The 20,421-nt window shown below is 44.1% G+C and overlaps 1 protein-coding gene and 1 long non-coding RNA gene across 3 annotated transcripts in view; one reads left to right on the top strand and one right to left on the bottom strand.

Annotated features, from left to right (window-relative positions):
- The window catches only part of LOC138854509 (uncharacterized), a 482,813-nt gene that overhangs the window by 265,409 nt on the left and 196,983 nt on the right, over nt 1-20,421 (top strand). The window lies entirely within an intron of this gene.
- The window catches only part of LOC128699323 (limbic system-associated membrane protein), a 214,259-nt gene that overhangs the window by 16,410 nt on the left and 177,428 nt on the right, over nt 1-20,421 (bottom strand). For both annotated transcript variants that reach the window (XM_053791942.2, XM_053791943.2), the window contains exon 4: nt 18,484-18,615. In XM_053791942.2, the coding sequence (XP_053647917.2) occupies nt 18,484-18,615 (132 nt within the window). The remainder of the gene's footprint in view (nt 1-18,483; nt 18,616-20,421) is intronic.

Below are 20,421 nucleotides of genomic sequence, written 5' to 3'. Positions count from 1 at the left end.
GCTACAGATCGAGCCACGTAACGGCGGGCATGATAACCATGGTGGAAAGTAACCATGGGTATCTAAGATGGTGCCATGAATGGAGGTACAAGTGGAAAAAAGAAGCTGATAGTGGGTGCAAATGACATTTTACTGGACGAAGTGGGAACTAAGAAGGGTAAGTCGTGATGCTGGTGAAGGGCTCCCGATTCAAGGAACTGGAGCTACCCTTCCATCCCTCGGATCAAACCACATTACCTCTGCTTTCCAGAGTGCAGTATGACCGTTTAAGACTACCACTGCAATATAATAATGTGTTACTACTATTATATATAAATATTATTACTACTACTACTACCAGTAATAATCTATTAGTAATACTAATATTAATGTTCTCCTGTTATTAATACTACTAATACTAGTATTAATAATAAATGTTTTATTAGTAATGCTATTATTATTACTGATAATAATCTAAAAATAATCTGTTACCACCACTACTAATAATTATTAATGTTGCAGGTTAAGGAAGTGTTCATATCTCCTTAGGGTTTAGTGCTTTCTTTTAATATAATAATCTTGCAGGCGAGAGAAACAAAACAATTTCAGTTTGATAATAAAGATAAAGTTACAAGAAAGGGAAATATAAAGGAATACACGAGGAAGAGGGTAATATACAAAGAGGGGAATACACACGACCCAATAATCGAAAGGGGGTAAAACAATTGCCAATTTAGAAGGTAAATAATTAGGCTTTGCTGAGCTGTAATTGAGAGAGGGAAGTGGATACACAGGTGATAAATAGTGAGAGAAAATATAAATAAAGATACTTACACATTCCTAGAATTTAGTCTGTGTGTGTGTGTGTGTGTGTGTGTGTGTGTGTGTGTGTGTGTGTGTGTGTGTGTGTGTGTGTGTGTGTGTGTGTGTATATATATATATATATATATATATATATATATATATATATATATATATATATAAATATATATATATATATATATATATATTGTGTGTGTGTGTGTATTGATATATCTGAAAAATAAGCTCCTCTTTTAATTAATACTTTAATCTTAAGCGCACTAAAAAATAACTTAGCGTAAGGGGCCCAAGACTCTTCGTAAACATCTTTCCCATCAAGGAGAGGGGCGGGGTAGTTCTTTGATGCCGGTGAAGGCGTTTGAATCGAGGGACTGGAGCTATCTTTTTTTCCTGACTTTTCCTGATTATTTCATTTTTCCTGATTATCTCCCATTAGGAGACGTTTATAACTTCCTTATAATAATAATAATAATAATAATAATAATAATAATAATAATAATAATAATAATACAAAAATATGCTGGTCGACATTACTGATTTCTGGCCTCTTCTGCCTTGTGTTACTGACTACAGAAAGTACTGAAGCTGTGTGTGCGCGCTCACCTAGTTGTGGTTGCATGGGTCGAGTCATAGCTCCTGGCCCCGCCTCTTCACTGGTCGCCACTAGGTGCACTTTCTCCCTGCTCCATGAGTTTTATCATTATTATTCTTAAAGCTATGTATGGATCTTTCCTTCACTACATCAGTCTCCACACTCTTCCACTTCCTGACAACTCTATGACTGAAGACATACTTCCTAACATCCCTGTGACTTATCTGTGTCTTTAAGTTCCAGTTGTGAACACTTGTTGCTGTGTCCCATCTCTGGAACATTCTGTCCCTATCCACTTTGTCAATTCCTCTCAGTATTTTATATGTCGTTATCATGTCCCCCTATCCCTCCTGTTCTCCAGTGTCGTCAGGTTGATTTCCCTTAACCTCTCCTCGTAGGATATTCCCCTTAACTCTGGGACTAGTCTTGTTGCACACCTTTGCACTTTCTCTAATTTCTTGACGTGTTTGACCAGGTGAGGTTCCAAACTTGTGCTGCATACTCCAGTATGGGCCTGACGTACACTGTGTACAGAGTCTTGAACGATTCCTTATTGAGGTATCGGAACACTATTCATAGGTCTGCAGGTGCTCATATGCTGCAGAAGTTATTTGGATGATGTGCGCCTCAGGAGATGTGCTCGGTATTATACTCGCCCCAAGATTCTTTTCCTTGAGTAAGATTGGCAGCCTTCACCCCCCCCCTAGCCTGTACTCCATCTGTGGTCTTCCATAACTCTCCCCAATCTTCATGACTTTGCACTTGGTAGGGTTATACAGGTGCCATTTGTTGGACCAGGCTTGTAGCCTGTCCAGATCCCTTTGTAGTCCTACCTGATTCTCATCAGTTTAAATTCTCTGCATTAGCTTCACGTCTGCAAACAGGGGCACCTCTGAATCTATCCCTACCGTCATGTCATTCACATATACCAGAAGCAGTACCGGCCCCAAGACTGACCCTTGAGGAACCCCGCTCGTCACAGTCGCCCACTCTGACACCTCATCACGTGTCATCACTCGTTTCCTTCCTGTCAAGTATTTTTCTGACGCATTGCAGTGCCTTTCCTGTTATTCCTACTCCTCTAGCTTTTGAACTAATCATTTGTGTAAAACTGTGTCGAAAGCCTTCTTACAGTACAAGATAATGCAGTCTACCCACTCTATCCTGTCACTTTGTCGTAAAACTCTTCAGGGTTTATGGCACAGGTTTTCCCTTCCCTAAAACCGTGCTGGTAGCCATGTATAAGTTCGTTCCTTTCTAGGTGCTCCACCACTCTTGTCCTGATAATCTTCTCCATGACTTTGCATACTATACATGTCAGTGGCACTAGTCTGTAGTTGTCTGTAGTTTAATGCTGCCTGTCTTTCTCCTTTCTTAAAAGTTGGGACTACATTTGCTGTTTTCCAAACCTCAGGTAGTTGTCCTGTATCGATAGATGTGTTGAAGATTGTTATTAGTGCCACGCACAGTGCCTCTCCCTCTCTCAGGACCCATAGAGAGCTGTCCGGTATGATCTCCCTTCAGGTATCTAGTTCACTTAGCAGCCTCTTCACTTCCTCCTCGGTTGTGTGCAGTGTGCCCAGCACTTGTTGGTGAACCGTTCCATTCCAGTTTGCTGGAGTCCTCTCTGTCTCCACTGAAAATACTTCATTAAATCTCGTGTTGAGCTCTTCACACAGTTTTTGATCGTTTCTTGTGATTCTCCCCCCCCCCTCCTTCCTTCCTCAGCATGATTACCCGGTACTTGACTGTTGTTTTCCTCCTGATCTTGCTGTACAACAAATTTGACTTTCGACGCTATGTCATTTTCATATTGAAGCTGGTCCTCCCTCCTTAGCCATATTCGTTTCTAGCTCTTCTACCAATCTCCTTATTTTCCTGGGTCTTTCGTCTTCTATACCTTTTCCATTCTCTAGCTCGTTCTGGTCTTCCCATTGTTTATGTTGCCCTTGGGTACGAACCTTTTCTCCGCCTCATTGCATTTTGTCGTCATGTATTCTATTCTTTCACTGTTTTTCCCAAGAGTTCTCTCTCTCCCACTGTACCACATGCAGGAAATTCCTCATACCTGTGTAGTCCCCACTTTTAAAGTTTGGCTTCTACTATCATACTCGTGCTGCTTCCTTCTCCACTTTTACCTCTGCAATGTATTCGAAGCTCAGGACCACGTGATCACTAGCTCCGAGGGGCTTTTTATATGTGATGTCCCCAGTGTGTGTGCTCACCTTTTTGTGGTTACACGGGGTTGAGTCTCGGCTCTTGGCCCTGACTTTTATGCTGTCATTTGGAAGATTTACTGCCTCGTAGCCTCATAGGGTGCGGCTTGGGTGTGAGGTGCAGCTTGGGTGTGAGGTGCAGCTTGGTGTGAGGTGTGGCTGAGTATTAGGTGCGGCTGCGGCTTGGTGTGAGGTGCGTTTTGGGTGTGAGGTGCGGCTTGGTTTGAGATGCGGCTGAGTGAGGTGCGGCTTGGTGTGAGGTGCAGGCTGTGTAGATTTGCACACATAATAACTGGGTAGTGGCGGCAGACGCTGGTTAATTTTCCTCCAGTGTGTGAAGACTCAGTCATAGCCAGCGGCGATTAGCCAAGATGTTGGCTAAAGCTGGCTTTATGATCAGAGAGAGAGAGCGAGAGCGAGAGCGAGAGCGAGAGCGAGAGCGAGAGAGCGAGAGCGAGCGAGCGAGCTATTTTCCAGTAGCTGGAAACAAGATAGGTGGAGGATGGACTCTGTGGAATTCCCTAACTTGTATGTACATTACAGTCATTATCTTCCCACTTGTTCAGTCCTCCTCTTCTTCCTCCTCCTCCTCCTCCTCCTCTTCCTCCTCCTCCTCTTCTTCCTCCTCAGTCTCTTTCTCCTCTACTGTCTCCTCCTCCTCCTCCTCTTCCTCCTCCTCAGTCTCTTTCTCCTCTACTGTCTCTTCCTCCTCCTCCTCCGCCCAAGCTACCATTCTTCTCAGACCAATAACTTCCTCCTTCGGGCACTTTATTAGTTTTTTCGCTCATTAATCCCACGCAGGGGACTTAATAAAGAAGTTTTTTGCCTCCTCTTCCTTCCTCCTCCTCCTCCTCTTTCTTCTTCCTCCTCCTTCCTCCTCTTCCTCCATTTCTTCACCCGCAGAGGCCTTCCTCTACAGGAGGTCCCTGCAGGTTCCTACAGGAGGTCCCTGCAGGTTCCTACAGGAGGTCCCTGCAGGTTCCTACAGGAGGTCCCTGCAGGTTCCTACAGGAGGTCCCTGCAGGTTCCTACAGGAGGTCCCTGCAGGTTCCTTCAAGAGGTCCCTGGAAAGATACTGTGTTTGATCACACGAGGCCTTGTCTGGGTCCAAACCACGGGGGCGCTGACCCCCGGAACGCACTCCAGGTAGTTCTGTTGGGATAGTGTTGAAGAATGACACACTTCTGCAACATCTGGGACACGTTTCGCCAGTCACTGGCTTCTTCAGTCCAATACAGAGAACGGTGGAAGATAAGGAGGACTTAGAGGTAATCGGTCCCTCAGCCTGGAGTCTGTGTGTTCAGTCAGTCGATCTTTAGAAAAGATTGATGGACTGAACACATCGACTCGAGGCTGAGGGACTGATAACCTCAAACTGCTCCTAATCATCCATTGTTCTTGTGTGTGTTGGACTGAGGAAGCCAGTGGTTGGGGAACTTTTCCTCAGCAAAAATTCTCATGTGTTGCACAAGATTCTCATTCTTCAACTTGTTGGTTTTCTAAACCATTTTATTTACAAAGGATACCGTTGGTGGGATACCGTTGGTGGGATACCGTTGTTGGGATACCGTTGGTGGGATAATGTTGATAGGAAGGATGTTGGATAACGTTGGTGGGATAAAGTTAGTGCGATACCGTTGGTGGGATACCGTTGTTAGGATAATGTTGATAGGAAGGATGTTGGATAACGTTGGTGGGATACCGTTAGTGGGATACCGTAGTTGGGATACCGTTGTTGGGATAATGTGGGATACCGTTGGTGGGATAACGCTGGTGGGATACCGTTGGTGGGATACCGTAGTTGGGATAACGTGGGATACCGTTGGTGGGATACCGTTGGTGGGATACCGTTGGTGGGATACCGTTGGTGGGATACCGTTGGTGGGATAACGCTGGTGGGATAACGCTGGTGGGCTAACATTGGTGGGGTACCGTTGGTGGGGTACCGTTGGTGGGATAATGTTGCTGGGATACCGTTGTTGGGATATCGTTATTGGGATAATGTTGGTAGGATAATGTTGGATACCATTGGTGAGATATAGGTTCTAGATGTTTACAGTAAGAACTAAAGGAAACGTTTCGCCAGGAGTGTTTTTCTTCGGTCCTATTGACTGAAGAAGCCGCTTGTAGCTTTTTCAGTCCTATAATAAATGCCCTGTAAATGTTCCTATAATAAATGCCCTGTAAATGTTCCTATAATAAATGTCCTGTATAGTAAAAACTCTGCACTGGACCACAGAGGAAAATGGTAACAACGGCTGTGACTGGAGACCTTGATCACCTCAGATAAATTTATCTGAAAGGTGGTCAAGGTCCCAGGACCGAAATATTCTCGCCAAAGGTGTACTAAGTTGATGCAATCGTGAACGTTTCTCTCGTCTAAGTAAATCAATACCAACACACTGTGAGAATGAAGGTTTTATAAGTCCCACAGGGCGAAACGTCTCCTAATGAGATTATTTAAATGTTACATGTGTGGTTCTAACATTTTGTCATAGTCTGTGGAAGGGCATTCCGCATTTCCAGCCTTGGATAACACGCCCTGACGCGACTCCACTTTTCTTTCATAATCCGGGATGGTAAAAACAGACAAACGCAGTATATTGCGATGCTTTATTGACTACGTTTCGGCCACACAGTGGGCTTTGTCAAGTGTCAGACATCTTTATTTCTGTAAGTATATGCACAACGTATACAGACCATAGCTGACATCAGTGACGTACTATATAGAAAGCCGCTTGTTATGCAGAGCATTTCTGGCAAATTAGGTTAATTTTGTCTCCAGGATGCAACCCACATCAGTTGGCTAACACCCAGGTACCTATTTACTGCTAGGTGAATATGGACAGCAGGTGTCTTAAGGAAACGCGCCCTAATGTGTGAGCTAAGTGCGCTACCAACTAGGACTACGGACGCAGGAGACAGTCCATCTCGAACGCTGTTTCCACTGAACATCAACTGAAAATTACTCAGCAACTTGAAGTAACTAGGTGGCTGACTACACATTCTGTACTCTTATAAGAAGCAACATTCAACTCGATGTTTTAACTTACCATATTCATACAAGGTCTCGTCAAAAAGCTTGATCTGATTGTCACACGAACCTCGCCAGAAAGCTTAGCCTGATCATTTGAGTCTCAGTTGGTCTCGCTTTTCTCACATGAACCTCAATTACATAAACTGGTTCGTGAACCCTTTGTATATATTGCAGTAAACAAGGTTCAAGAACCGATGCATTTCGTAATAGTACAAATCTTGGTAACAGATACCAACAAATTGGTTTAGAAAGACAGGTCAGCAAACACCAGGACATATTTGAAAACGTTTCGGTCCTGAGACCGAAGTGATCAAGGTCCCAGGACCGAAACGTTTACTAATAAGCATGGTTTAGAAAGACACGTAAGCAAACACAATAACATATTTATTAGAAAACGTTTCGGTCCTGGGACCTTGATCACTTCTAACATACAGAGGTTTATACCACTAATAAGCATCTACTGCTTGCTCACGTGTGTGTGTGTGTGTGTGTGTGTGTGTGTGTGTGTGTGTGTGTGTGTGTGTGTGTGTGTGTGTGTGTGTGTGTGTGTGTGTGTGTGTGTGTCCTGCCCAAAGATCTGGTTTCCGTGAGGTCGTCTGGCCGTTGTGTCCTCCATTCCTTTGTGACTGTAATTAACACAACTAAATAATAACGACGATATTCGTAGTATTTTACGTAAAAATTTACTCCACCCTTCAAGGGGGGCTCCTTGATACTGGTGAGGGGCTCTTGATCTAGGGAATCGGATCTGTGTGCACACTTCCCTGAATGCCTTCCATCCGTCCCCTCCCCACAGGCGCCGTATAATCCCTACGGGGTTACTTCTCCCCATAATAAAGATAAAAATAATACTCAATCTCCAAAGTTTGTAAATCCCACAACTCAATACATGACTGGATCCGATGACAACAGTGATGTAAAAAAAAATACAAATTGCTCATTCAACTTCCCATTTAAGTTTGGCCGATACACCCCGCGGGGGCGAAAATTTTTTCGCACGGAAATTCTATTTAAAACTTTGGCCAAGTCCACCCCCTGTACCCCCTCCCTTTCCTTCCCTATATCAGCTGATGAACTAAAGGATTTTCCGCTCCGAGTTTGAAAATGTTTTGATGAAATTATCCCCGAAGCAACACAGGGAAAAGTGTATATCAGGAAAGTTGTGTCAAGTTCCGACACACCGTTGGTCCTGTTGAGAGTTGCCACACTTGGCGGAAGAACCTTTCGTCAGATTTTTCAGGCCTGTCGGAGGTAGCCTCTCTCTCTGTTTTCTGTTTCTCTCTCTCTCTCTCTCTCTCTCTCTCTCACCCCACACACACACACGTTTGGAACCCACCTGATCAAGTACGTCAAGAAATTAGAGAAAGTGCAAAGGTTTGCAACAAGGCTAGTTCCAGAGCTAAGGGGATTGTCCAACGAAGAAAGGTTAAGGGAAATCGGCCTGACGACACTGGAGGACAGGAGGGTTAGGGAAAACATGATAACGACATAGAAAATACTGCGAGGAATAGATAATGGGGACAGAGACAGGATGTTCCAGAGATGGGACACAGAAACAAGGGGTCACAATTGGAAGCTGAAGACTCGGACGAGTCAAAGGGATGTTAGGAAGTACTTTTTCAGTCATAGAGTTGTCAGGAAGTGGAATAGTCTAGCAAGTGATGTATTGGAGGCAGGAACCATAAATAGTTTTAAGACGAGGTATGGTAAAGCTCATGGAGCAGGGAGATAGAGGACCTAGTAGTGACCAGTGAAGAGGTGGGGCCAGGAGCTGAGTCTCGACCCCTGCAACCACAATTAGGTGAGTACATTTAAGTGAGTATACACTCTATCTTCCATCGTTCCTTCGTCTCTTCCTTCTATTCCTCCATCTACCCTCGCCATTCCTCTCCTCCCTCCCACCTCTTCGTCTCTCCCCTTCATTCCTTCTTAAATCCTTTCTTCATTCCGTCTTCTCCATGCTGTCTTCCCTCCTTGGTTCCTTCCCTGCTGACTGGCCCTATATAATAGGTAAAGGCTTTATTCAACTATTCAAGAGTTATGCCTGTATCCAACACATTCATAAGACAGGCAGACAACTTATGTGCTGGCCAGTGCCACTCGTACGTGTGTGTGTGTGTGTGTGTGTGTGTGTGTGTGTGTGTGTGTACTTACCTAATTGTGGCTGCAGGGGTCAAGACTCGGCTCCTGACCCTGCCTCTTCACTGGTCGCTATTAGGTCCTCTCTCTCCCTGCTCCATTAGCTTGATCATACTTCTTAAAGCTATGTATGGTTCCTGCCTCCACTACATCACTTGCTAGACTATTCCACTTCCTGACAACTCTATGACTGAAGAAATACTTCCTAACATCCCTTTGACTCATTTGCGTCTTCTGCTTCCAATTGTGACCCCTTGTGTCTGTGTCTCCTCTCTGGAGCATCCTATCTCTATCCACCTTATCTATTCCTCTCAGTATTTTGTACGTCGTTATCATGTCTTCCCTAACCCTCCTGTCCTCAAGTGTCGTCAGGCCTATTTCCCTTAACCTTTCTTCATAGGACATTCCCCTTAGCACCGGAACTAGCCTTGTTGCAAACCTTTGCACTTTCCCTAATTTCTTGACGTGCTTGATCAGGTGTGGGTTCCAAACTGGTGCTGCGTACTCCAGTATGGGCCTGATGTACACAGTGTACAGAGTCTTGAACGATTCCTTACTGAGGTATCGGAACGCTATTCTCAAGTGTGTGTACGTGTGTGTGAGTGGATGGGTGGGTATGTTGTGGTCAGTACAAGTCAGTGTGACTGGTAGGTGTGTGGTGGTGGTGATCAGTACAAGTCAGTGTGACTGGTAGGTGTGTGGTGGTGGTCAGTACAAGTCAGTGTGACTGGTAGGTGTGTGTGGTGATGGTCAGTACAAGTCAGTGTGACTGGTAGGTGTGTGGTGGTGGTGGTCAGTACAAGTCAGTGTGACTGGTAGGTGTGTGTGGTGGTGGTCAGTACAAGTCAGTGTGACTGGTAGGTGTGTGTGGTGGTGGTCAGTACAAGTCAGTGTGACTGGTAGGTGTGTGTGGTGGTGGTCAGTACAAGTCAGTGTGACTGGTAGGTGTGTGGTGGTGGTGGTCAGTACAAGTCAGTGTGACTGTTAGGTGTGTGTGGGGGTGGACAGTACAAGTCAGTGTGACTGGTTGGTGTGTGTGGGGGTGGTCAGTACAAGTCAGTGTGACTGGTAGGTGTGTGTGGTGGTGGCCAGTACAAGTCAGTGTGACTGGTAGGTGTGTGTGGTGGGGGGCAGTACAAGTCAGTGTGTCTGGTAGGTGTGTGGTGGTGGTGGTCAGTACAAGTCAGTGTGACTGGTAGGTGTGTGGTGGTGGTGGTCAGTACAAGTCAGTGTGACTGGTAGGTGTGTGTGGTGGTGGCCAGTACAAGTCAGTGTGACTGGTTGGTGTGTGTGGGGGTGGTCAGTACAAGTCAGTGTGACTGGTAGGTGTGTGGTGGTGGTGATCAGTACAAGTCAGTGTGACTGGTAGGTGTGTGGTGGTGGTCAGTACAAGTCAGTGTGACTGGTAGGTGTGTGTGGTGATGGTCAGTACAAGTCAGTGTGACTGGTAGGTGTGTGGTGGTGGTGGTCAGTACAAGTCAGTGTGACTGGTAGGTGTGTGTGGTGGTGGTCAGTACAAGTCAGTGTGACTGGTAGGTGTGTGTGGTGGTGGTCAGTACAAGTCAGTGTGACTGGTAGGTGTGTGTGGTGGTGGTCAGTACAAGTCAGTGTGACTGGTAGGTGTGTGGTGGTGGTGGTCAGTACAAGTCAGTGTGACTGTTAGGTGTGTGTGGGGGTGGCCAGTACAAGTCAGTGTGACTGGTTGGTGTGTGTGGGGGTGGTCAGTACAAGTCAGTGTGACTGGTAGGTGTGTGTGGTGGTGGCCAGTACAAGTCAGTGTGACTGGTAGGTGTGTGTGGTGGTGGCCAGTACAAGTCAGTGTGACTGGTAGGTGTGTGGTGGTGGTGGTCAGTACAAGTCAGTGTGACTGGTAGGTGTGTGGTGGTGGTGGTCAGTACAAGTCAGTGTGACTGGTAGGTGTGTGTGGTGGTGGCCAGTACAAGTCAGTGTGACTGGTTGGTGTGTGTGGGGGTGGTCAGTACAAGTCAGTGTGACTGGTAGGTGTGTGTGGTGGTGGCCAGTACAAGTCAGTGTGACTGGTAGGTGTGTGTGGGGGTGGCCAGTACAAGTCAGTGTGACTGGTAGGTGTGTGGTGGTGGTGGTCAGTACAAGTCAGTGTGACTGGTAGGTGTGTGTGGTGGTGGCCAGTACAAGTCAGTGTGACTGGTAGGTGTGTGTGGGGGTGGTCAGTACAAGTCAGTGTGACTGGTAGGTGTGTGGTGGTGGTGGTCAGTACAAGTCAGTGTGACTGGTAGGTGTGTGTGGTGGTGGCCAGTACAAGTCAGTGTGACTGGTAGGTGTGTGTGGTGGTGGCCAGTACAAGTCAGTGTGACTGGTAGGTGTGTGTGGGGGTGGTCAGTACAAGTCAGTGTGACTGGTAGGTGTGTGTGGTGGTGGTCAGTACAAGTCAGTGTGACTGGTAGGTGTGTGGTGGTGGTGGTCAGTACAAGTCAGTGTGACTGGTAGGTGTGTGTGGTGGTGGCCAGTACAAGTCAGTGTGACTGGTAGGTGTGTGTGGTGGTGGCCAGTACAAGTCAGTGTGACTGGTAGGTGTGTGTGGTGGTGGCCAGTACAAGTCAGTGTGACTGGTAGGTGTGTGTGGTGGTGGCCAGTACAAGTCAGTGTGACTGGTAGGTGTGTGTGGGGGTGGTCAGTACAAGTCAGTGTGACTGGTAGGTGTGTGTGGTGGTGGTCAGTACAAGTCAGTGTGACTGGTAGGTGTGTGGTGGTGGTGGTCAGTACAAGTCAGTGTGACTGGTAGGTGTGTGTGGTGGTGGTCAGTACAAGTCAGTGTGACTGGTTGGTGTGTGTGGTGGTGGCCAGTACAAGTCAGTGTGACTGGTAGGTGTGTGTGGTGGTGGCCAGTACAAGTCAGTGTGACTGGTAGGTGTGTGTGGTGGTGGTCAGTACAAGTCAGTGTGACTGGTAGGTGTGTGTGGGGGTGGTCAGTACAAGTCAGTGTGACTGGTAGGTGTGTGTGGTGGTGGCCAGTACAAGTCAGTGTGACTGGTAGGTGTGTGTGGTGGTGGTCAGTACAAGTCAGTGTGACTGGTAGGTGTGTGGTGGTGGTGGTCAGTACAAGTCAGTGTGACTGGTAGGTGTGTGTGGTGGTGGTCAGTACAAGTCAGTGTGACTGGTAGGTGTGTGTGGTGGTGGCCAGTACAAGTCAGTGTAACTGGTAGGTGTGTGTGGTGGTGGTCAGTACAAGTCAGTGTGACTGGTAGGTGTGTGTGGGGTGGTCAGTACAAGTCAGTGTGACTGGTAGGTGTGTGTGGTGGTGGTCAGTACAAGTCAGTGTGACTGGTAGGTGTGTGGTGGTGGTCAGTACAAGTCAGTGTGACTGGTAGGTGTGTGTGGGGGTGGTCAGTACAAGTCAGTGTGACTGGTAGGTGTGTGTGGTGGTGGTCAGTACAAGTCAGTGTGACTGGTAGGTGTGTGTGGGGGTGGTCAGTACAAGTCAGTGTGACTGGTAGATGTGTGTGGTGGTGGCCAGTACAAGTCAGTGTGACTGGTAGGTGTGTGTGGTGGTGGTCAGTACAAGTCAGTGTGACTGGTAGATGTGTGTGGTGGTGGTCAGTACAAGTCAGTGTGACTGGTAGGTGTGTGTGGTGGTGGTCAGTACAAGTCAGTGTGACTGGTAGGTGTGTGGGGGTGGTCAGTACAAGTCAGTGTGACTGGTAGGTGTGTGCGCCTGGTCAACACATGCAGACAGCAGCTTGTCCCTGTATGTTAGATCAATACGCTCATAGCGATTGCATGTCGGCGGTTAAGCTGTGCGTGACAGAGGCAGTAGGCAGAGAGAGAGAGAGAGAGAGAGAGAGAGAGAGAGAGAGAGAGAGAGAGAGAGAGAGAGAGAGCCATCTGGCCCACAGATGGCTCCAACTTCATCCTGTTCCCTACTTGTATGTCTCATAACAATAAAAATGCTTTCAAATGAGATGATGTAGGTAACAGCTCTTAGCTTGTCAATAAAGTTAGGAATCCTTAACCTGTAAATAGCTTGTCAATAAAACTATGGATCCTTAACCTTGTCAAACCCTGTGTAAAAAAAAAAGAGAGAGCGCGAGCAAGCATGAGACTGAGTGAAAAAAAACACTCATAGAACTGTGTTTGAGATCATGTCTCAGCTCCTGGCCCCGGCTCTTAAACTGTTTTGATCAACTTCTTGGCCTTGTGAAAAGAACTCGTTACATTTAACGAATCTGGGTTTGAAAAGGACCCGCCTAATATAGGCCAACAGGACTGGTGCAGTGTTCTTACGTTCATATCTCCCAGAACCTTGAGTGTAAAGTTGTACTTCTTAACATCAGTATAACTCATCTTCAGCATTACACCTGTGTCCCAATATTCGTGGTCCTCTTTATAGTAAGTATATCCTTGTTATTCAATCAGTTCCTCTTAAAATTCTGTTAATCGTAATTTTCCATACTGTCTCCCTTACCTTCGTGTGTTAGTGTGTGACTAGTTAATGGTCCAAGTCGGACCAAAAATTCGTCATAAGTTGCTTTCTCCTATTTGCTGGTTATTTGTGTATATTAGTCACGGTATTGTGCCCTTTTGTTCTTTATTCTATCAGTTCTTTTAACCTCCTCATACTGCACTCCTCTCACTGCTGGGTTCATTCTTCTTGTAGACTTTCGTAACTTTTCAATATGCTTGACGAGGAGAGGACTCCGTGCTGGGGCCAGACGTTCGATGATTAGCCTAACGTGTGTCACATGCGGTATTCTGAAGGATAAGTTCCTGAATGCTCTTCCGAGGCTGACTAATTCCGTTGATGTCACTCGTACGGATCGGGAAATATGCTTGGTGTTATGTTCACCCTGGATTTTCCTTTTCACTAAAGTCTGGAAGTTCTCTTTTCCATGATGCTGTACTTTGTGTCCGGTTTTCTGTCGTTTTCTCTATGCTGTGTGTGTGTGTGTGTGTGTGTGTGTGTGTGTGTGTGTGTGTGTGTGTGTGTGTGTGTGTGTGTGTGTGTGCGTGTGTGTGTGTGTGTGCGCGCGCACTTGTGTGTGCTTGTGCGTGCGTGCGTGTTTTCTCAACACAAGTTGTGCGAAAATATTTTCAAACCAGAAAATAATTAGTGATAACCCTCCAAAAAAAAAAAAAAATAGAAAATTATAAAAGAAAAAAATCTCTAATCCAAAGATTATCTAAAAAAAATAAACTAAGGAAAATAATAAACTAAATTCAAGAAAAAAACTTCTAACCTCAGGAAAATAACTAAGATAAACCCTTAAAGCAGAGGTAAAATTATATATACAACAACCTTAAATCTGCAACGATGATGCTGAATTATAAACCCGAAATAAATTATAGACCTGTAACCCATATAAATATAAAGTACAACCACGCCTGACATGCATCATATAATATAGATATATCTCTTAAACCAGGCAAAATATAGAATATCTGGATAGAGAAAAGTTGAAGGAGAGTTATGGAAGACATACGAGGACTGATTAAAACATTTCCTGTGTGTATATAGTCAACTCTCTCATAAACCTGTCGTCCAGAGTGAAATTTTTTGGGGAAAAGCAATTGAAAAAGATCGTCCAAAATTGAATAACGTGAACTATGAAATTCTTTTTTCAGGGGGGATGTATATATATATATATTATATATATATATATATATATATATATATATATATATTATATATATATATATATATATATATATATATATATATATATATATATATATATATATATATATATATAATATATATATATATATCGTGCCGAATAGGTAAAACTTGCGATTTTGGCTTAAATAACAACGCTTTTCTGGCCGAATAAGACAAGCGAAAATTTGTGTATGCAATAATTTCGCAAAAATCATTCTGAACCTAACGAAAAAAACATATTTTGTTGTGTTTATTATTAAATTATTGTAAACTTATCTAAAATATATTTAGTTGGATTAGGTTAAGTTAAATTGCGCTTGTTATAATAATGTTAAGTAAGTTTTCTAAGGTTCTTTTGATATCACATTATTAAGTTTTAAATTAACATATATGCTTGAAGATATATTTTTTTCCATATAAGAGAAAATTTTAGAAAGGACTTAATTTTAAACGAGTTCTTGCTAATTGACCAATTTTTTACCTATTCGGCACGACATATATATGTCGTGCCAAATATATATATGATCAAGAAAAAGCTCCATACAGAAGCCATTGGGATTCCTTATACAAGTTGTTGTTGTTGATTGTTGAGATTCACCAGCCTCGCGTGTGCTTCCCAAGTCGAGCTGTTTATTTCCTCCTCTGGTTACAGGTTTAACGTTTGTGGGTTTCATCTCTGGCTGTACATCATTTCTGATCTCCCTTCACCTCTACACTGTATAATATTGGACTTTTTTGACGCTAGCAGCAGGATCCACGTGTGTGATCATCTCGGCAATCTGTCCAAGACTCACTGGAATAATAAATTAGACACATATACAACACTTGGGTATCTTTATTGAGGAAACGTTTTGCCAGTCAGTGGCTTCTTCAGTCCAATACTGAGAGGAACGGTGGAAGATGAGAATGAGGTAATCAGTCCCTCCAGCCTGGAGACTTGTGTTCAGTCCATCATCTTTCACTGTTTTTCTTTGTACTGGACTGAAGAAGTCACTGGCTGGCGAAACGTTTCCTCAATAGGATTTCTAAATGTTGCACATGTGTCTCAGTCTTCAAATGATTCTTGTGAAAATCAACCTGTTACACTCTCACATTGTGGTACTTCCCCACATACTCTCACATTGTGGTACTTCCCCACATACTCTCACATTGTGGTACTTCCCCACATACTCTCACATTGTGGTACTTCCCCACATACTCTCACATTGTGGTACTTCCCCACATACACTCACATTGTGGTACTTCCCCACATACTCTCACATTGTGGTACTTCCCCACATACTCTCACATTGTGGTACTTCCCCACATACTCTCACATTGTGGTACTTCCCCACATACACTCACATTGTGGTACTTCCCCACATACTCTCACATTGTGGTACTTCCCCACATACTCTCACATTGTGGTACTTCCCCACATACTCTCACATTGTGGTACTTCCCCACATACTCTCACATTGTGGTACTTCCCCACATACACTCACATTGTGGTACTTCCCCCACATACTCTCACATTGTGGTACTTCCCCACATACTCTCACATTGTGGTACTTCCCCACATACTCTCACATTGTGGTACTTCCCCACATACTCTCACATTGTGGTACTTCCCCACATACTCTCACATTGTGGTACTTCCCCACATACTCTCACATTGTGGTACTTCCCCACATACACTCACATTGTGGTACTTCCCCACATACTCTCACATTGTGGTACTTCCCCACATACTCTCACATTGTGGTACTTCCCCACATACTCTCACATTGTGGCACTTCCCCACATACACTCACATTGTGGTACTTCCACACATACTCTCACATTGTGGCACTTCCCCACATACACTCACATTGTGGTACTTCCCCACATACTCTCACATTGTGGTACTTCCCCACATACTCTCACATTGTGGTACTTCCCCACATACACTCACATTGTGGTACTTCCCCACATACTCTCACATTGTGGTACTTCCCCACATACTCTCACATTGTGGTACTTCCCCACATACTCTCACATTGTGGTACTTCCCCACATACACTCACATTGTGGTACTTCCCCACATACTCTCACATTGTGGTACTTCCCCACATACTCTCACATTGTGGTACTTCCCCACATACTCTCACATTGTGGTACTTCCCCACATACTCTCACATTGTGGTACTTCCCCACATACACTCACATTGTGGTACTTCCCCACATACTCTCACATTGTGTTACTTCCCCACATACTCTCACATTGTGGTACTTTCCCCACATACTCTCACATTGTGGTACTTCCCCACATACACTCACATTGTGGTACTTCCCCACATACTCTCACATTGTGGTACTTCCCCACATACTCTCACATTGTGGTACTTCCCCACATACTCTCACATTGTGGTACTTCCCCACATAATCTCACATTGTGGTACTTCCCCACATACTCTCACATTGTGGTACTTCCCCACATACTCTCACATTGTGGTACTTCCCCACATACTCTCACATTGTGGTACTTCCCCACATACATTCACATTGTGGCACTTCTCCACATACTCTCACATTGTGGTACTTCCCCACATACTCTCACATTGTGGTACTTCCCCACATACTCTCACATTGTGGTACTTCCCCACATACTCTCACATTGTGGTACTTCCCCACATACTCTCACATTGTGGTACTTCCCCAAATACTTTCACATTGTGGTACTTCCCCACATACACTCACATTGTGGTACTTCCCCACATACTCTCACATTGTGGTACTTCCCCACATACTCTCACATTGTGGTACTTCCCCACATACTCTCACATTGTGGTACTTCCCCACATACTCTCACATTGTGGTACTTCCCCACATACTCTCACATTGTGGTACTTCCCCACATACTCACATTGTGGTACTTCCCCACATACTCACATTGTGGTACTTCCCCACATACTCACATTGTGGTACTTCCCCACATACATTTACATTGTGGTACTTCTCCACATACTTTCACATTGTGGTACTTCCCCACATACACTCACATTGTGGTACATCCCCACATACTCACATTGTGCTACTTCCCCACATACACTCACATTGTGATACTTCCCCACATACTTTCACATTGTGGCACTTCCCCACATACTCTCACATTGTAGTACTTCCCCACATACTTTCACATTGTGGCACTTCCCCGGTTTCCTTCTTACATACATTTTATCTTTGCCCTCACATTCTACATTGTGATCATGTCTGTCCTAGAGGTTCGCTTCTCTTGTTGTGTTGTAGAATTTGGTTTCTTTAGTATGTGTGTGTGTGTGTGTGTGTGTGTGTGTGTGACCATTCTCATCCACAAGTGTCCGTAGCGCTGAGACACTTGTCAAGAACTTTTCAATCGTCTCATGTTACATTTGAGACGAGACAAGCCACTGAGGGGAACAAAACGCGCTTACAGACTCCGCGAATGTCTTGCTGCGGAACAATGACGCGAAACCAGCATTCTGGTCATTTCGCGATGAATTCTGTGTCTTCTTTAAAACCGATGTAATATCCAGTCTTATTCTTGGCCAGAGAATCCTCCTTCAAGTGACGTAGAAATCAAAATGTTAAGATCTATCACAAGGCAGTAGAGCAGATTTATCAAAGATGCTGAAGATCTGACAGATATAAAAGCTCTTCAAGGGAGATGCCAAGGTGCTTGATGCTTCTTAAAACTTCCTTCAACAAACTGAAACCATTCACTTTCCTTAAATGAAATCCTTAGATGTCCCAGGAGCTGTATATCATCTTTAATACTTTCCAATAATAATTTTATAAAAAGTAGCACAAGTAGAAGTGCAGTAATAGCAGTGGTAATACTAGTAATTTTAGGATTTTGTAGTAGTAGTAGTAGTAGTAACAGCTGTATCAGTAATAGGAATCGAAGTAATAGAAATAGTTTTGATAGTACTGGTAGTAAGACTAATAGTAAAAACACTAGCAGATGTAATAGTGGTAAAATTTGTAATACTATTGTAACAGCATTAGTTGTAACATCAGAAGTAACAGTAGTAGTAGTGACAATAGTAGAGTTAAGGGAAGTGCTCACCTGGACATAGTTGATCTTGAGAACCCAGTCATCAGAATCATCCTCGTGCAAGGCTCTGAACCTCTGGTCTGAAGTGTAGGTGTACTTGCCCACCGTCAGTAGGTGAATGTCCCTGTGACGGATCCACGACACCTGCAGCGAAGGGGGGGGAAGGAGAGAACCTGTCGTTAGTGTCCACCTGTTGTTTACCTGGCATGGAAAGCAAGGGAAAGAGGCAACAGCTACTTTCTTACTATTCTACTTCTTTCAAGTCTAACCCCTTTTATTCTCTCTTTCGTTCTTGCCCGCGAGCGCGCGCGCACACACACACACACACACACACACACACACACACATATATATATATATATGCAAAACAACCACTTTGAAAGAGTAGTGAAATTCCAAACGCTTTCGTGACTACTCACATTGTCAAGGAACTATGATAGCTCCTTGACAATGTGAGTAGTCACGAAAGCGTTTGGAATTTCACTACTCTTTCACAGTGGTTGTTTTGCATATTTTAAAATCATCTGTTTACTGTGATCTTATTGCATGCATGCATATATATATATATATAATATACATACACAGTAGTAGGTTGGTAGACAGCAACCACCCAGGGAGGTACTACCGTCCTGCCAAGTGAATGTAAAACAAAAGCCTGTAATTGTTTTACATGATGGTAGGATTGCTGGTGTCTTTTGTCTGTCTCATAAATATTTAAGATTACAGGTACGTCTTGCTACTTCTACTTACACTTAGGTCACACTACACATACATGTACACGTTTATTTATACACACTCATCTGAGTTTGCTTTGATTTTATCTTAATAGTTCTTGGTCTTATTACTTTTCCTTTTATATCCATGGGGAAGTGGAATAAGAATCTTTCTCCCGTAAGCCATGCGTGTTGTAAAAGTCAACTAAAATGCTGGGAACAATGGGCTAGTAACCCCTTTTCCTGTAAAGATTACTAAAAAGAATAATAAGAAGAAAATTGTCAAAGTGGGAAGTCTGAATGTGCGTGGATGTTGTGCAGATGATAAGAAAGAGATGATTGTGGATGTTATGAATGAGAAGAAACTGGATGTCCTGGCTTTAAGTGAAACAAAGCTGAAGGGGGTGGGTGAGTTTCAATGGAGAGGAATAAATGGGATTAGGTCAGGGGTTTCAAATAGAGTTAGAGCTAAAGAAGAAGTAGCAATAATGTTGAAGGATAAGCTATGGCAGGAAAAGAGGGACTACAAATGTATAAATTCAAGGATTATGTGGAGTAAAATAAAGATTGGATGTGAAAAGTGGGTTATAGTAAGCGTATATACACCTGGAGAAGAGAGAAGTGTAGAGAGAGAGATTTTGGGAAATGTTGAGTGAATATGTGGGGAGTTTTGAACCAAGTATGAGAGTACTTGTGGTTGGGTATTTCAATGCTAAAGTGGGTAAAAATGTTGTGGAGGGAGTAGTAGGTAAATTTGGGGTGCCAGGGGTAAATGTAAATGGGAAGCCTTTAATTGAGCTATGTGTAGAAAGAGATTTGGTAATAAGTAATACATATTTTATGAAAAAGAGGATAAATAAATATACAAGGTATGATGTAGCACGTAATGAAAGTAGTTTGTTAGATTATGTATTGGTGGATAAGTTGATGGGTAGGCTCCAGGCTGTGCATGTTTATAGAGGGGCAACTGATATATCGGATCATTATTTAGTTGTAGCTACAGTTAGAGTAAGAGGTAGATGGGACAAGAGGAAGGTGGCAACAAGAAGTAGGAGGGAAGTGAAAGTGTATGAACTAAGGGAGGAGGAAGTTCGGGTGAGATATAAGCGACTATTGGCAGAAAGGTGGGCTAGTGCAAAGATTAGTGGGGGGGTTGAAGAGGGTTGGAATAGTTTTAAAAATGCAGTATTAGAATGTGGGGCAGAAGTTTGTGGTTTTAGGAGGGTGGGTGCAGGAG

The sequence above is a fragment of the Cherax quadricarinatus genome, chromosome 61 (genome assembly GCF_038502225.1).
Source record: "Cherax quadricarinatus isolate ZL_2023a chromosome 61, ASM3850222v1, whole genome shotgun sequence".
NCBI lineage: Eukaryota > Metazoa > Arthropoda > Malacostraca > Decapoda > Parastacidae > Cherax > Cherax quadricarinatus.
The sequence above is the reverse complement of the archived record's forward strand: the minus strand, read 5'-3'. Positions and strand labels throughout refer to the sequence as shown.